This window comes from Larus michahellis, chromosome 23 (genome assembly GCF_964199755.1).
Source record: "Larus michahellis chromosome 23, bLarMic1.1, whole genome shotgun sequence".
NCBI lineage: Eukaryota > Metazoa > Chordata > Aves > Charadriiformes > Laridae > Larus > Larus michahellis.
The window spans coordinates 6428340-6446700 of NC_133918.1; the positions used below are offsets into that span (position 1 = coordinate 6428340).

Genomic DNA, 18361 nt, shown 5'->3' on the forward strand with positions numbered 1-18361 from the left:
TGGGTAAAGGTAAACTACAGTGGGTTTTGTTAAAATCAGAACAGCTTCAAGCCTGCCAATTACACTGGCTTATGAAAAGTCTGGTCAATCACAGAAATCCCTAGGAACTCCTGCACGAACAGCATGTACAGAGCATATAGCAGCAGAAACATTCTACTAGAACATGACGGTGCATTTTACGACAAACGTGTTTATATTGTACTGCCCCCACTGCCCTGTCTACCAGCCAACACTGGAAATACTGCGGAGCATCCTCGTCGCAGGGGCCCAGAGCCCTCTCTGGTGCTGGGCACCGGACGCGTTACAGGGGAGTTACTTCGGACGGGAAATCCCCAGCACCGCGTGCTCGGCTCACAAACACGACCGCAAGCAGCAGAGCTACAGCACTGAGAACGAAATCCAAGGCCGTGCCCCGCTACGCAGGAGCGAGCGGAGATGAAGGTACTTAGCCAGCCTAGCATAGCAGACTGGGTTTTTCCTCTCTAGTCACAGAATCACAGAATCTTCAGAGTTGGAAGGGACCTCTAGAGATCATCTAGTCCAACTCCCCTGCTAGAGCAGGATTACCTAAAGCACATAGTCCGCAGCCATTACATTAGACAAGAGTACATGAAAGTGTAATTGTGCCGTGCTGGTATGGCAACGCACATTTCCGCCTATCCCCACCATTTCTAACAGTGCTTTGCCGTTCCCTCGACTCTTTTCAGCAGCATCAGGCAGGAAAACAGAGCTACATCCCATTGCTCTGACTTGCCGCTAATTCCTGAACATTCTCCTCCTTCCTCTTGTGGAAACTGTCCTCAGGAAAACACTCCCCAAGGAAAAGAGATGCCTGAGACAGATTACATGTCGTGAGCTGTATTGTCCATGAAAAAGTTTTCCACCAACTTTTCCAATGCTAAATCTTCATGATGGATAAGATCCCCAGGCAACACTACATAGCAGGCCAACGCTTGGAAGCATAAAGCACATGCTGTGTGCTGGACAAGTCAGAAACAAGGGAGAATTATTATTGAAATGGTGCGATCGAAGTCCCCCTTGGGATTGTTTGGTTTTACCACTCTGAGAACAGCTGCCCGGCAGCAGCCGTTTCCTTGTGCTGGGTTTTCCTGCCCAGTGCTCGGATCATCATTTCAGTATTATCTGTACTATTAGTAGCAGGAAAAGAGATTCTCTTTGAAGACAGTAACAAGCGTGATTAATCAGCTAGCATCAATGCAATGATGGACTGAGCTACGGACTGAACTGGGAGAAAATACCCCATCTGGTCCTGTCAGAGCACCCTACGGCTCACCAACGTGGCACTAGTCCACTGGAGGCTCGAGCACAACTCAGGACTCCTCTTATTCCAAGTTTGGTCCTCAACTTGTTTCTTAAAACTAGCAAATCTTACAGTCACCTCCTCGGTCAGGCATACCTGTAAATCACTGACCTCTGCAGCGACCTCTGTATTTTCTGCTTCTGCATTCTCCTCCTCCTTCACGGAGACTTCCACAGGGACCGTCTCCTCCTGCCAGCTTGGACTCTTCTGCGTGGCAAACTGCTCAAACGCCTGCTGGCAGGACATGCGCTCCTTGTCAAACACCACCTTTTTGGTCCGTGGAACCACGTAAAGCATGGGAATGATGGGCCGGGGTTTAAAGTCATCTTCCTCCACTGGCGCCTCCGAGGGCTGGACGATGTTCAGGGGAGCTGGGGGCAAGCTCTTTTCTGCCGTGGACGATGTGGGTCCTGCTGGGGGTACCGGTGGCCGTGCCGCTGGTGCCTCGTCCTCTGCCGGCTGCTGCTGGGGCGGCGGTGGCAGGGGTGGCTGCTGCTGCGGCAGAGGGGGCTGAGGTGCCTGCAGGTGGTGCTGGTGTTGATGGAAGAGGTGCTTTTTCTTCCTCTCGCCTTTGACTTTCGGAGGACGAGCCTTCACTTTGCAGTCACCTGGTTGAAGAAAAAGGCAACGTTTAGCTTCATAGGCCAAGACTTCTGGGCATTTCCTATTTTTCTCCTTTCATCAAAAAGCTCCATGCTGAGCTAACATATTACACCATGGTATTATTTTTCCCTTCAAACAGGCAGACTGAAAGCTGTAGACATATTCAGCTGTACCTCCGCACTGTCTCGGAGAAGCCCACTTTAGAAATAAAAGACTTATGTCATTTCTGTGGATTATTTAATTCTTGACTGGAGCAGAAAGGCTGCCAAAATGAACGTTGCCTGAAGGGAAAACATCTAAACCTCTAAGAAACTGGACAGTGTGCCAGAAAACACGTATTATATTACGTTAGCCATGACTCTGTATTTCAAGTTTTCTGTAACAGAGCTCTTCGAATACGTGTGCAAACCCATCCAGTGGGGTGCAGGAAGAAAATATTTTTGTATCATTAAGAAATAAAATAAAATATATCTTTAAAATAGGATTTTATCTTTAGCTCATCTGTTTTAAAATGTCTATTTTTGTGTAGGTTTTATAATGTACATAATATATTAGCATAGTAATACCTCTAGAGATTGGGAGGTGTGCCCAAAAATTTTTTGCTAATGAGGGGGCGCAATCAAAACAGTTTGGAGACTGCCGTTAGTTTGCCCTAACCCCTGGACCCCCCCTTCACTGCTCCCTCCGGTTGCAAGCACAGCCCTTATCTGGGTGTCAATGCATTGAACAGCCCTGGGAAATGAAGAATTGAACAAAGATACCTGAATCATTATCACCAAAAGATTTCCACTGTAAGGTCTTTTAAAAAGATGCCTTTAAAACATAAATCAAGCACAGCATTGAACTAAGCCTATTACGGACACCATGCCAGCGCTCGTTACTGAGATATCCTTTCCTAACACTTGCTCCATTTGTCCTTGTTTCTCCTACCTTACGGTCATTCATCTTATCTGCATGGTTTTGCAGGTCTCTCGCACGGCTGTGACAACAAAAACACTTCCTGAACAGCTAGACATCTCAATATTTTTACCAGAGGCAAGTAACAACCCATAAATGTCTTCCCCACCGATCTTCCTAATATAGCTCTGTTAAAAGATCCACACAGTCAGATTTTACAGCAGTAATTAAAATTCCTACTGGCCACCGAGCGAGTGTCTCTAGGTTAGGACAGGAGATGTGTTCATGTCTTGCCTTGTTCCATCTAAAATGATGTACATTCCCTTTGCTGACTCTTCCCCCACTTCGCGAATGAAGTTATCAGTTCACTCAGGGCAAAGTAAATAATAGCTGCTCCACGGACAGACGCCAGTGCTCGATTTATTTCATAAGAGATTGCTTTTCACCTCCAGATGCTATGACTAGATGACTCTGCCGCAAAAGGCCCTTTTCCCGCTAGCGGGATGGGGAGGAGGGCTGATGGCAAGGGAAGACACTCACCCTAACAATGCTGCTTCACCAATCCCAACCTACTCAGACTCCTCCATTAAGGACTAAACCAAAGCTGACCAGCCAGACCCAGTAAACAGAAAATCAGATAAACCATGGCACAATAACGAGGTACCTGCAGGAGGAAGGGTCTGAAAAGAGAAGGTGAATAATCCCACAGTAAAGTGCTAAAATCCCTGCTGAAATCTTCTAGGGGATACCTCAACCTCGACATTTCCCAGAAGTCTAGTCCAATGACTTTATTTACACAAATTTATAAAAATGGGAACAGGTCCAGCCCAAAGAGTTACCGTTGTACTTGTGTAGGCAGTCCCTCAAATAAACTGGTTTGTTCTATCACAGAGAAAGGAATATTGAATTTCCTTAGAGAAACAAACGTATCGAATGAAAGGCAAATTGCATTTTTCCCCAGTTGCACAAAACCAGATCATATTTACTCTCTACACACTCAGAGAATTCTCTACCCAACAACAAAACAAATGCCATTCACCGGCTTTACTGACTTCTAAATGGGTAATTTGACAGCAGCTGGCATGTAGAACTTTGTTTAAAAGTTTTTGCATTAAGATGGACAGAACAGTCTGCAAGTGAACCTGTAAAATCAGAAGCCGGAAAAAAGTGAGATAAAATTCAAAGTCCCTCTCTGGCTATCATGAATACTTCTAGAAAGGAAAGGGATCTTTACGCAGAAATCAATACGGTGTGTTAACAGCGGAATGCCGATCCGCTGTCCTTCCACTGAAGAAGGAAGGCACAAGGAGCAGAGCTAGTACGTGCGGGAAACTGCAGCATGACAGTGGGTTTTCAAGGCACGGAAACTCGCTTGTCTAGAGATAATTTGAAATACTATACAGAGTTCACATAGGACCGTACACCAATGAGATTATGAAAAGCTGCTGTAAGAGCATGGACTTTACCTGTGAGAGAAATATCCCCTGGTATCGGGCAAAGACCATTAGAGACGGACTTCTGCGTCAGGAAATTAGCCATAACGTTAGTTAAATAAGTTTTACTGTCAACAGCTCAAAAAGCAACTGTAAATTAGACTTATTAATCAGCAGAAGCACGAGTGCATAGATAAGATGAAACTAAGCGCAGCAGAAAGCTGGAGAGTTGTGCCAGAACGTCCCTCTAACACAGCACCGTGTCCTTCGGGAAGACGTCTGTCTTTGCCTAACAGTTGCACTCAAGGGTCTTCCTTTAACCCACACAGGAGACTGTGCGGTAGATGAAGCAATCACAAAGACTATTCCACCATCCCAAAGTTCCTCCCAAACACGGAGTTCACGTTTTCACTGAAACAGCATTACTTTACTGCTAGGAGGAGAATATTACCCTAAAGCAACGCCTACATCCCGGCATTAGATCCCGCACATCCCCTGTGCCAACAGCACATGCCAACAGGTACAGGAGCAGAGAAGAAAATGGCAGGAAAACACCTTCTACTCGCTTCTAGGAGTTGGGTCTGCTGGGATTTTATCAGAACTTCGTACAGCCCATGCTACAAATACGCAGATGGCCACAGTGACTGCTAGCAGATTTCCAAAAAGGCTCTATTTTTTCTACACAATGCTAGAAAAGTCCAGAAAGCCTCCAAGAGAAACCTTTGTGTTATGACATTGTTTCCTGATAATCCTTCCATCGCATTAAACGGTCTCGTCCCTTAATGACTTCACATTGCCAGACTAAGCAATGCTGGAGAAAAACCAGCGAGAGATGAGCCACTTGGCTAACGGCCAGTTCTTGAGATCTTGCCTGAATTAAAAACCTCACGTAGCAAATGGTCACCTGAAAATCAGTTTATGCACCAATTTGCTATTACAGTTAACAGCAGAGAAGTTTTCATTTCTGGTTTACTGGTGTCTTGATCAGAGTATTAGTTCATGTAATCATGTACTTAGTGTACAACTGTAACACTCAGGAGGACACGTGGGAATGGCATTTCATGAAACGAGGTGGAAAATAACACACAACCATTTTGCAGTTAGGCATTTCATCATTGCTTCTCCTCACGTTGTTAAAAAAAGAATAAACAGAATCCTCGCGTAAGAGACCTGGTCTGCAGCCCAAGCGACACCTGCTGACTCACGGGAGGTGTTTATGCTGCTTTATCACACCCAGAGAAGAGCCGAGCTTAATCTCTCCTTTTTAATTTCAACTCCCAAGATAACCTGCTAAGAATTCTCAATGCATTAATAGCAACATCATAAATTATGAATATGAAGCTGAGTCATAAAAACCAAAAGAAAACAACGTAAGGTATCTGGGTCAGAAACCCTGAAAACCTCAAGTTATTAACACTCGACTAGTCCAAATCACCAACACGAAGCGTAAGACCTACTTCGAAGCTACCAATGGTTATTTTCGAATCTCATCCTTCCTCCTTCTCTAGGTCATTTTTGTGGTGTAAGTAGAAAATAAAGCCAAATTAGAAACAGAAGAAAAGAAAAAGGAAGTGAAGGAGGGGGGAAGCTAATTTGCCACGAGCAGGGCCATCCAAACAGATGCTATCTTCTTTTGCAAGATGAAACTGTAAGACACTTGCGAGAGGTAACGCAGACAGTAGGATGTGGAAGACGAGAGAATTCAGTGCTATTTAATTGCTATATTGCATTGGGAAACTTGTGTATTTGCCAACAGTCACGCTGAGCACTAGACCCCGCAGAAGCTGCAAAGCAAACAGTCTAGTTCTAGTGACACTTTCTGCAACGGTGCTGAAAGTCAGTTCTTCCCTCTTGTGCTAACAGTTAAAGAGCTCTTAACACATAGTCTAAGTGTATGATTTGGAAATTATTCGGCTAGAACAGAGTTTTTATTGTTCCTCTACCATTCTAATGATCTCAGATCTGTCCTTGTCACTTATCTCTTGCCTCCAAAGACATATCAGCATTTCGGGCCATTTATTACAAGCATCAACTGTTGAACTTGTACCAGAGCTAAGGGCATACCATTTAACACACCGCTGGCACTTTCATGCTTAGGGCAATAGAAATTAACTATCTGCACCGTGCTACTCCTGCTACGTACAACAATGATTTTCAAACTCCTTATTTCCCACGGAAAGGGAAAATACACCACCTAGCTAAGAGAGACTCTGGAACTGAACAAAGACCCCAATTCTTTCCCCAGAGCTTCCACAGATTTCTTTGAAGACCATCATCAAGGTTCTCCAAACAGTTAGCAGCCTCAGTTTTCTTCAAATACTAAACAAATTATGCATATGTACAATATCTGGACTGCATGGCTGGTGAGCCCCTGGCCCAGGGTGCCCAGAGAAGCTGTGGCTGCCCCGTCCCTGGAGGGGTTCAAGGCCAGGTTGGACGGGGCTTGGAGCAGCCTGGGCTGGTGGGAGGTGTCCCTGCCCAGGGCAGGGGGTGCCACTGGGTGGGCTTTAAGGTCCCTGCCCACCCAAACCAGTCTGTGATTCTATGATAATATATGAAAATGAATTCACTAGTGTTTATGAAATGCTGGAGAGTGCCTCAAAGAGAAAGAGTGCATCATAGACACATCAACTACTTAACCACGCACATTAGGGGGGGGAAAGAAGCAGCCGAATCCCAGTAAGAACTGCAATCTTTCATACACAGCCAAGAGAAAAAAAAGTATCACAAAGAAAGCCTCCAGCAAGACAGCTGTGGTCAGGCCTTTGGACGAACCATAGGCAGAAGGAATCATGAAGGACTGGGAGTTGTCATGGACTGGTATTAACTTCAGCCATGCAAAGCAAGCTGTAAAGCTTCCCTGCTACAGCTGGACTTGAAGAAAACCAAATCTGCAACTTGCACTCCCACAGCAGCTGCGGATCCCACACAACCTATGGCTGCCTTTACTCACAGCCTCTGTCAGAAATGGGGAGGGAGGGAAAGGGGGAAGATTAACTGCACAAGAGAGTGCACAAATCATTCCTTTTCAGAGTAGGACACAAAATATATTTATTTGTTTCTCTATGAAATATTTAAAAATATTCCTCCCGTAATATATATTTTTACAAACCTGTAATAGTTTTGGCAGAAATCTCAAGCCCTGCCAAGAAAGCTATTTGGACTGAATCCTTAAAGAGAGGGAAAAATCAATTGCTGCTGTAAATGATGGTGTATTTCAGTGAGCATAGATTTAATATTGGGTAAGACTCCACTGATATTTCAAGAGAAATAAACAACAGCAGACAAGTTATTTACAAATGTGTTTCAGAGAGATAGCTTGCTCCAGTTCTTCACTGAAGCGATCTGCCATCAGCGAGCGGGGCCCTCACCTTCTCCCTCAATCACTTTGCTTCTCTCCTCTTCCTCCAGATCTGGGCCTCTTTTCAGCTCCTCTTTTACTTTCACGTCTTCCAAGGCAGTTTCGATAGCCATGACATCCCCGAGAGACTTCTGATCCTCTGTTTTATGTCTTCTGGGCTGACTCCTTTTTCTGTGAGACCTAGAAGTACAAAAGTGTGATTTGACATAAAAGAACGGCCTTCAATATATAAAACGATCACCGACTTAAAAAGCGGAATACAAAACAAAAGGATCTTCTTTGGAGAGAAAACACAAGGTAGCTAACAATAGCTACAGGGCAAAACAGATATCTGAAAGGAAACAGATGAACCTTGCCTAACGCAACACTTAAGATCCATTCACAGCAGCCATTAATTGTCCCGATTTCTTGACGAGCTTTTTCCTACCATTACTAATGTAAGCTCACGAGCTGCAGTTAGAATGATTTTAATTGTATTGTAAATCTATTTTGCTTGTATTTCAAAATACAGTTGAAAACTTGTTATAAATCTTCCTTTCATCCTCTGCCTCCGTTCTGTTGTTTCTTTTCATTCTGTACGTGCTTCCCTTTGGCGAACTGCTGGAAGTCTGCAAAGCATCATCTTCCAGCTCTGAAAAACTACCCAGCACTGCCAGTTTCTAAAACCAGAGTAGAATGAATACATAAAGCATAATCAATAGGCAGTCTATAGTTTTTCAGTAGTATAATTCACAGGGTCCAAGGCCTATGAAGAAGTCTAACTAAAAAAACCTGCATTATTAGTATGATCAGACTACTACCACCAAGCCAACAGCAATGCTGTTCTTTCTAAAGAGTCAACGCCACTAAGACAAAGAGATTACAGTAGCCACAATGCAAAGAAAAATGCAAATTCAGAAGTCAGGACAATGTCTTTTGGTCAGGAACCAAGCACCCACACAGCCACGCACTCACTCCCCACCTCTCAAGGGGAACGGGGAGGGAAATCAGGAAGAACAACAGCCAGAAAACTTTTAGATTGGGACAGAGACGGTTGAACAGGTGAAGGAAAGAGGAAAGAATAAAAAGCGAAAGCCATAAGCAAAGGAAACCCACTCGCCATCTCCCCCAGGCAGCCCAACGCCCAGCCAGTCTCCAAGTAACAGCCACCTTGGAAGCCACCCCCTCTTCTTCCTCTACACCAGTTTTTATTGCTCAGCGTAACGTTTTAAGGTATAGAATATCCCTTTGGCCACTTTGAGTTGGCTGTCCCAGCCATGTCCCCTCCCAGTCTCCCTCCCGCCCCCAGGCCACTCACTGGGCAGAGTGGGGAAAAGATCAAGCCTTGACCCCGGGCAAGCATCGCTCAGCAGGAGCCAGAACCTCGGTGCTTTATCAGCACTGTTGTACCCACAAACCCCAAACATGGCCCCGTGGGCTGCTACGAAGAAAGTTAACTCCATCCCAGCCAGACCCAGTAGAATTATTTTATTTTTTTACAGGATCTATCAAATAGCTCCTTGAATGTTGGGTTTAAGTCTAACAAGCTCTCAGAAGAGACTGATACAGAGACCTGCAATTTTTATACCATTTTTAGCATGCAGAGATTTTTTTTTTGAAAACAGCATTTTCCATATGGCCTCCCTGTTCCAGGCCCTTGCCTCTACCATGGTGTAACAAACTGTAAAATGCAATCGCACTCCATTCATCGGCCCAAAATGCTAGAAAAGCTGAAATTCAGCTTCCCAGAAGAAGTTTCAGAGCCCGGAAACTCAGCTACTAATTAGATTTGGAATACAATGAAGAGCCCTTAATCAGGTAACCAACAAAGAAGGAAGAAAAAAATCCAACCAGAGATGAATGATTAATAGAAAAGAAAGCTGATCCATATGCCAGGTGATTTATAATTGCTAGACTCTAACCATATGGTAGCCCCTCCAAGCAGAGATGTTAAACTTCGCACCTGCAAGACATTCATTAGCAGGAACACACAGCTGAACTCAGAAGGATCAACTTTTCTCTTCACCCTTCTCCGAAGTACACGCCACCTCCTCTGTGTGGGAAAAGCAAGGTGGGAGGAGGAGATAAACCTGTAAGACTTCTCCGTTGCAGCTGGAACTTTCCATAGTTGGTGAAGAAAGCATCGGAGGAGAATCAAGTGTTACAAGCTATTTTTAGGTAAGTGTGTGTTTATTCCCGTGGTGTAGAAATGTCAGGCAAAAATTAAATCACAGAGTTTTACTCACAGTAGATAAAAAAGATCTTTTTGCAGTGCTCTTCTCACTCTGAAGCTGTGGGAAAATGGAGAGGCAGAAAGCACATCATCTAAAGAAACTGTGCTTCCAGAACCACAAGCTGAAGGCTGTACGTTCCCAGAGTGAAGATGTTCTGTATCTGACATAAGTCGCGTACCAGAAATGGGCTTTTTGTGGACTACACTAAAACAGTCTCTCGCTGAAGCCATAAAGTAAACAAAGTTGAGTTTTTCAAGGTAACTAAGTATGAATGACCTTAGAGAAGAAATAACATATCTCCCTGCAGAGTTTAAAAGCTACGTTTTCCAAGAGAGCTGGCAAAAAAGCGCAGCGTTTGTACTCTTTGAAGAACAGACCACAAAGTGACTTAAATAAGTAGATACAACTGTGAAGAGGTTTGGGCAGAGGTGAATCCCATTTTTCCAGTAAAGTCCATCCTGCTGAGAACAGTCAGTCTTCAAGTAAAATTATGTCTTTCCAAAACATAAGCGTAAGAGAGAGACTACTGCTAAGCAGTATTCAACAGCTTCAAACCTGCTTCAGGATAATACTGAAATAATCTCGGAAGCAATGAATGGATAAGGAAAAAAAAAAAGCATAAGGATGCTTTGCAATAGCTCAGGTTAAGAAAGAGGCTTCTCTGCTAAGCAGAGGAAAAATAATCCTTGGTGTTCATGCAGTACCTTACACTGTGCAAATATTACATATAAGTAACCCTTCATAGCCATAAGCTATTAAAGAGATTTCCAGTTTCCAGATGTGGAAGAAAAAGATCCAGGGACCCACTGGAGTTCACAGTGACTGCCCATGGGGCAGAAATCACACCTTCTGACTCTGAGACTACACTGCTTTCCCTGAAGCTCACTGTAGAAGAAATCGTTGAAAACGTTTTAGAAATAAACCCTCTGGAGTGGAAGATCAGTTATCTGCCCAAATACCCTATTTGTTATATCTTTTGGAGCATGGGTTTAGTGGGGAACAAACTTTCCCATTTCAGCATTTGTAAAATAATAGACAAATCATTTCACGTAGAAAAGGCAAGACACGGGACCACCAGCCCAATGCAACAGCGGGTGACTGGAAACTCCTGGAAGACAATAAACACTAGCGCTAGAGAGAGACAGACACTCTTACTAGTATGTTAGCTTTTTCTTTGCTAGAATGCCTAAATAAATCAGCTATCATCAAATTTTTAGGTCAATAGTTTTTAAACTCTTTCTCAAGGTCGCTATCAAAGATAACCCGAGAATCCTAAAGTCTATTTAAAGCTTTTTTCCTGGATATCAAAGAATTGCTATTGGAACTGAAATTACAAGCAGAATACTGCATCTGGATGAAGAGGCACAACTTCCAGACACTGCCAACACTCACACCAGAAATTCAACAAACACTAGATGAGAGCAGGAGGAGATAAACGTGCCACACTGCAGGCACTTCGTCTAACAGGCAGCACAGGAATGAGAGCGATGTAAAGAAGGGTGAGGGAGCATATGGAAGGGCACACACTTCACATCTGCGTACACTAAAGCCCTATGATAATTCAGTTTCCTCGAATATAGAGTTTCTTTCTTCAAGCTCGGTGACCGAAGGGAAGTTCTCCCATTGGCAGCCCATGTCTAAAACACTCTAGTTCCATTCCACCTTCTGGAGACAGCAGCAGCGTTTTCCTAACTACCTGCTTTGGTGACCAGTTACCTTTCTCCACAACCAGTTAATCATTATGCATCACTACTAATTCAGTAGATTAACTGCACACTCAAGAACGGAAAACCAGAACAGGGATGAGATGACATAACTGAGGTTCTCTAGTGATGCAAGAGGAAATCTTGGAAAACTACGCAAAACCGAGATGAATTCTGCGAAACCTCGACACCCGAGGGTTTTCTGTGCCCTTTTTCAAGGAAGCAGACATGAAATAACTAACCGAAAAAGGAACACACTTTCAGAGTTACTATTTTAAGAAACTTGACAGGAAAGAGAATGAAGTCATTTAAGTTGATGAGGGAAGGCACGTACCGGTGTTTGTTGTCCTCTTCCTCATCTCCTATCCTATAAAGCAAGATTCCAACAGTAAAAGGTTAGAATGCCAAATTTTCAATTCACGCATGCTGTAGCACACAAAACCCACAAACTTGTAGGAAATTAATACAGATATCAAAGAAAGCCCAAAAAGGCATGCATAAAATCCCTTTTGCAATTGATGGGGTTTTTTTAACTTCTGCTTTTTGATAAGTGAAGCTCTAAATGTTTACTATAGATTTTTTGTCTTCCAGGATAAGAGATGAGATGTGAGGGGGCACACAGTGTCCTACTTTCAGAGAACATGTGCTTCTATAATATTTAAAGGCAGCAGAACAATGAGAAGCGCATTAGCCCAGAAAAAATACAAGAGGAATTGGAAAACCAAAACCTATCCTAAACTAAGAATTATAGCATTTAAAATCTTAGCAATTAAAATCAAACACAGTGCTCAGACACAACATTTGTTTGTTGTTGTTTTTTTTTTTCCCCTCTTTACCTGCGAAGCAATTTAGCCTTCAACTCTGCCTTTGTCTCATTCCAGGCATCTAGTTCTGGACTAGTCAGGGCTGTAGGTTTCATATGGTCCAGGACAGTAATGTCTTTTCCTTGTTTCCATAAATCGTAACGTTCTGGTTGCAGAACCCTCACAAAGACATCCATGGAAATCTTCACCATGTCCTTGCGGCAAGTACACTGCAAGAGAGATCCAGACACCAACGTCACATCAGATCACAGCAATGCTTTGACTTTTCGTCAGCCGAGTTTGCCTTTCTCCAGAGGCAAACTAACGCTCTACTGGTTTTGTCCGTAAAGCCTGTGGAGGGTTACTGCAGTACAGGTTTGCACTGGCGCACAGGCGGGTGTCTCAGCGGAATGGAAAGCGTTGACTCTACCTGCCCTCGGCAAAACCAGAGAGCACAAGCTGCCACACTCTTGGAGGGCAGTTTGAGACTCTGTTGTTCCCAAGAATATTCTTCTCCGTCTAAGCCCATCGACCAAGCTAAACCTTTCTGGTGACTGACCCCCAGCATACTCTCATCTCCTGCCTTACAGTCTCTAGACAGTAATAACTTTGGCCAATGTAGACCAGGTCTGATCTCAAACCTACGTTCCCTCCATTAGCCAGACTCTTGTGGAGTTTCTCAGGCTGAAAAGAGATTATTAGTATCACTTCATAACGGAAAAAAGCCTTAAAGGAACAAAAGACTAACCCAGTGAACAAAGCAGTTAAACTTCATAATTATACATCATGACATTGCACATAAATCCTTCACAGGAGCGTACAGAAATAAAAAAGGCTACAACAATAACTACATTCTGCATCTAAACCACATATGCCTAAGCCAAAGAAAATGTGCATTATTCATTTCAACTAGCATACGGTCATTAAAATTAACCTCTGGAATTACACCCCTGCCATCATACACGCCTATAGAAAGACAACTTCCAGGTGTTTTTACTTGGACGTCAATTTGCTCTGATGAAGCACAGCACTGACAGACCATGTCCAGCAAGAGGATTCTCACCCAGGACACAGATATCAGCCCGAACGAGCACCTAGTCTTCATCAACTTTTAACCCAGAAGAAGGTGTGGGACTGAAAAGGACACCGCGATACGCCAGCGCCCGCCTGAGGCTGCAGCTTTGCAGTTGTATGTGGAAAGCTGAGCCCCCTTTAGTTCTGCGCTAAGGTGCAAAGCTTTGCTTGCTGTGCGCTGGCACTGAATTGCTTCTCGGCTTCGAGTGGAGGATGAGAGAATTAGAGTCACTTTGCAGGACTTTTTTTTTTCACCCTTCTTCCACACGTTTTCAAAACTACTCTATCCTTTCTCTTAGCAGAAATGCATGAAATTAAACTCGCTTCTCCCCTCTCTCCTTTCATTTTTCACTACCATTATTAAAAGATTTATGGCCCCAGTTAAGAAGCCACTGAATGAGAGAGAAGAGAGTCCTTCTGTACCCCTCCTGGCCGTCCCGCTTCCCTCCCAACTCCCGATGTTCATTTTGCAGAGCACGCTGGCTGCCTTCTGCTCTGCTCTGCCTGGGAGAGCCGCAATAACCCCAGCACGCTGAGTGGGAAGGAGTATTTATGGACAGGCACTTTCAGGAAAACTCAATTCATTTAATGAAAAATAGCGCAGGACAGAAAGGCTGGAAATGCAATTTGGCCGAAGACCGGCAGGAGCACAGATGGTACTCATGCTTCAAATTCCTGGCCAGGCAGAAGCTTCTCACCGGCACCTCCATCAATACTGGCTTAAGGGATTTGTATTGAGCAGATTTTCAATCACTTTTCCTAAAGAAATTTTAAAAGCACCTGTGCGCTGCTACGAAAAGGAATACAGAAGAGCATCCCACAGCACACACCATCAATGAGCTATGGAGATTGACCTCCTCTGCCTTTACAGACTATGAAAAATGGTTTAAAAGGAGATCAGTCCACTTTCCGATCCTAACCTAGAACCAACACGCTGCTGCACGCAGATGTCAATGCCTTCAAATCGAGTGGTGCAAATCCCGAGTCAGACGGGTCTAAAGGTCTCCAGCCACCGCCAGCTTAAGAGTCTCACAAAAACACGAAGTATACGCAGCTTATCGAGAAACCACATACAGAGCTATCTGGATGCTGTTCAGGGGGATGGCACTGGGCTGCAATCACAGCGTACCACACCACCAGAAACCTGCCGTGGCCAAGTTCATTTCTTTACACAAATCTAACGTGATGGATGTTTATATTTCAATTTTAATTTAATTTTATTGCTTTCACACTAGAAACCATGAATAATTTACAAAGCTTCTTTCCTTTGGGGCTCCTTCTGAACCACGCAGTTGTATTTCCTCAGCTGCTGCACTTGTGTCACATTCACGTTCCCGTAATGGCCAGGGTATTTTCCCACACCCTTCCCTCTGACACTGCTTAATACAGCAGACGCTTCCAGTACAAGTGCAAGAGGGAATGTGCGTGTGTGTGATGGCTGGGAGAGGGAGGAGAAAGTGGGTACAGAAGGGCAAGAAATTTCCTTTGCAATTAATTACCTGCCGTATTCCATTACAGCAGGTCAAAAATAGCAAGCCTGTGGTTCCCTGTCAACAGTATCCATTTCCACCTATTGCCTCCCCTTCCATATACGGTCATATTTCTTTCAAAGCATTTAATTGTGGTCATAAACACACGTATTTCCTAGGAGACACTATGCCTACGCCCCCCCCGCTGCCTCTCCCCATCCTCATTGCTGCAGAACACGTCCTTCCATATTCCGTTTTCCCCTCTCATATTCTAACACTTTCATATTCCATTATAGAACTTTATAGAAACACAAAAAATAAAAGTTACATGCCTACACTGAAACACCCCCACTAAGGCGAGATACGAAACCTCATTTCCTTTATGTGAGGCAAAACCGAACCATGAAGCCCCGATCCAGGTACTCACAGGACTCCCACGTACCAGTAAACCTGCGAAAGATTTAAGAGCGATGGGGTCACCCAAAGCACAGACCGTGACTAAACGGCAACATGAAGGATACGCCTGTCAGGTCAAAATGACAGCTGAGAAATGTAAGGAACTCTGAGATCTAATCAAATATCTTCATGTCTCTGCCCTATGGTCGCCCACTTGGTAGCCAGACCAGGAACAGCGAGGCTGCCAGAGCGACAGAATAAACAGAACAAACAACAGAATATTCATAACCAGGATGTCCAAGGGTCAACTGCAAGTTCTGAAAATGGGTGTGGGAAAAACCAAAACAAAAATCAAACCAGTTTTAGGGTTACAAGGGTTGTGAGACCCAGAACTGCAAGAAGCCAAGAGGAGCCTCCGTATTCACCAAATCCGCAGGAACTTAATTAGTTCCATTTTCTGAAGGCTTTTCCTGGCCTTATCTCTCCTTTTTCATAAGCTAATGACCTTGTTCACCATACGGGATAAGAACATGCAAAGGCAACTTACAATCTAAGCATATACGAAAATACTATGAGGAAATACACCCAGTGAACGCTTTTCAAACACAGAAACCCAACATTCTTCCTCTATTTATTATTTTATTATCTGCTACTCAAGTTGGAGACTGTGGCAAAATATCTGACCACACCAGGAACCCTGTCTCATCAATTATAACTCAAAGACCTATAGTGGGAAATTTGTGGCTACTGAATGCGTAACCGTTATCTTATTTGCAATTTTTTTAAAATAAAAACACTAATAGGTCTATATAAAATAACAGCCAAATAAAAAGACTGTCTCCTTGCAGTAATAAAATGAAATTATATATAGAAAAATGCAGCCCCATTCAACCTCAACCCTCAGTGTCATTTTTGTAAGGATATTTCCCTCACTTCCAAGATATTAACACTAAACTGAACCCATCTGTTTCATAACATATAAAAAGTTAATGTAAAATAACCCTTCTCCTTAAGTAGAAACAGTCACAAAAATGATGTATGTAAATTGGCACCTCTGGTTCTCCTGGAAAAGCCCCTCACGTTTAGATGAGATCGGGGCCCTCTGCGCAGCTGTGTAAGACTCAGCTGGCCTCCCGCTTTGCCTTAATGGAAATTTAAATGTAAGAAAAGCCAACACGCTCAAAGTTGAAGTTCTTGCAGCTATTATGCCATCATTAAATGCCAGACCACAATCTTTGCTTAAAGCTTTTCTAACCGCTTTTTCGTAACAATGAAGCCTAAAAGCAAGTTACTGGGAAAGAAAGATGGTTACATTCAAAAGGCAGATAAGAAATTCTTGCCGTATATTCCAGGAACACGTATTGCTGACGCAGACAGCTATCCTGAACTCCTCTCCATAAATTCCCTGGACAAGGTATAAAGTTCAAGCTGTTGGGAGAAACACCAAGTCCTCCCAGTACAATACTCCTAAACAGCTATCCAGTTTGTTACCGGATTACATAAGTCTTACTTGAGACCTAGTTACCCAGTACAACAGAACAAACCCGTCTGGGCTCCGGGTTAATCTTCCTTCCACTCAGCCCAAGGCTCCGTTTCCGCTGGGACCCTGGACATCGACGCCAACGCTGACAGCCAAGGCTTCAAACGTGACAAAGGCACGCAAATGGCAAAGTGCCTGAAAGAGGAGTGGCAGGTATTCCACAAGCAAATGAGGAGTTAAAACTGACGAGAAGAACATAAAATGGATAGTTTGTGTGTTTAATGGTTGGTAGTTGAAAGCTTGTGGGAAAGAAGATGAGTCTTGACCCCCTGTTTCTAGCGTAATTACCAGCATTGCCCTAAGTCTCAACAACAAACCAGTTCATTAGGAAACCCACTGGAAATCCTCTACAGAGTTTCATAAACAAAACAATTAGGTGAAGATTTCCAAGGCCTCCCCCGGTCCCCGGCTGCAGGGCACGCTGTCTGTGAGCTTCCTTAACTTGCTTCCTCAGCTTCCGCGCCGGTTGCTGTGGGCAGAGGAGTCGGGCAAGTGGCGTTAGCTGGGGAGTCAGATTTACCCCGCTCCTCTCCATTCTGAACAAGGATTCTGGTTCAAGATATAAAATGCTATGTGACATGCTTTGTTTTAGGCAAATAAAATAACAACCTATCCCAACTGGCATCAGGCTTCTGCTGATACGTCACATAGAGATTATTTCTTCTTTTTTTTTTTTTTCTTTTTTGGCAAAGCTATTTTGCAACCTCTGCCAGAATTCTTTTTTATCTTTGCCTATTCTGTAGACCGCACCTGTAAGGATGCCGACGACTCCCGAATCTATCTCAAATAAACGCAATCCTCATTGCTGCAGGACGAACACCACCACAGCGCGGGGCGGGGGGAGGATCACCTCGGGGGGGGTCCCGAGGTCCGTGTCTCCGATAAGGCTGAAAGAGCACAGAAGGGAATTCAGTGCTCCCGGCAGCACGCCAGGCGGGGGGTTCAATGAAGAACCAGTCCTGTTTTGACAGACTCCTTCCAGCACCAGGGATAAACAAAATAAGACTTTTATCCAGTGGTTATGATGTAGCGAACATCATTCTGAGCTTATCCCAAGGTATTATTTCTTCTGCATCACAAGACTTGCGGTGGGCGAGAGAAGCCCACCAGCGCGCTCTCTGGGTGGCAGACAGCGTGTCACTTCAGCAGGTCACGCGTGAAGCAAGCAGCGAGCACGAACCGACGCGGCGTGGGGAAGATCTACAGCTCTGAAGTGACAGCCCCACGAGACAACTCTTGCTAAGTGACTAAAGTTATCCTTTTATCCTCCTGTTTGATCGTCTGCTTTTTATTCATTTCTTTTAAAAAGCAAAGCAAACGCTGTGCTGGGTTACACACCCGTAAACCAAGAGATGAAGTAGTAAAATCCACCATTTTGTATCCCTTGTCTGTGTACGACAACCGAGATCTACAGGCAGTTTGCAGAAACATGAATAATTACATTTGGTGCAATATGAAGTGTCGGTGTCTAAAGTGACAGCCCAAGATTTGCTCCTAGCGCACAATGAAATTCTTTCCCCTGCTAATAACAAGTGTTCTTCAGTAACA

At 44.0% G+C, this 18361-nt stretch overlaps 1 protein-coding gene across 7 annotated transcripts in view; it reads right to left on the reverse strand.

Annotated features, from left to right (window-relative positions):
* Window positions 1-18361, reverse strand: part of KDM4B (lysine demethylase 4B) — a 94964-nt gene that overhangs the window by 23170 nt on the left and 53433 nt on the right. For 2 of the 7 annotated variants that reach the window (XM_074565811.1, XM_074565810.1), the window contains exons 9-12: window positions 12368-12564; window positions 11866-11898; window positions 7626-7795; window positions 1418-1929 (exon numbers count right to left, since the gene is read on the reverse strand). In XM_074565811.1, the coding sequence (XP_074421912.1) occupies window positions 1418-1929; window positions 7626-7795; window positions 11866-11898; window positions 12368-12564 (912 nt within the window). The remainder of the gene's footprint in view (window positions 1-1417; window positions 1930-7625; window positions 7796-11865; window positions 11899-12367; window positions 12565-18361) is intronic. The other 5 variants (XM_074565813.1, XM_074565812.1, XM_074565816.1 and 2 more) reach the window with 3 other exon arrangements.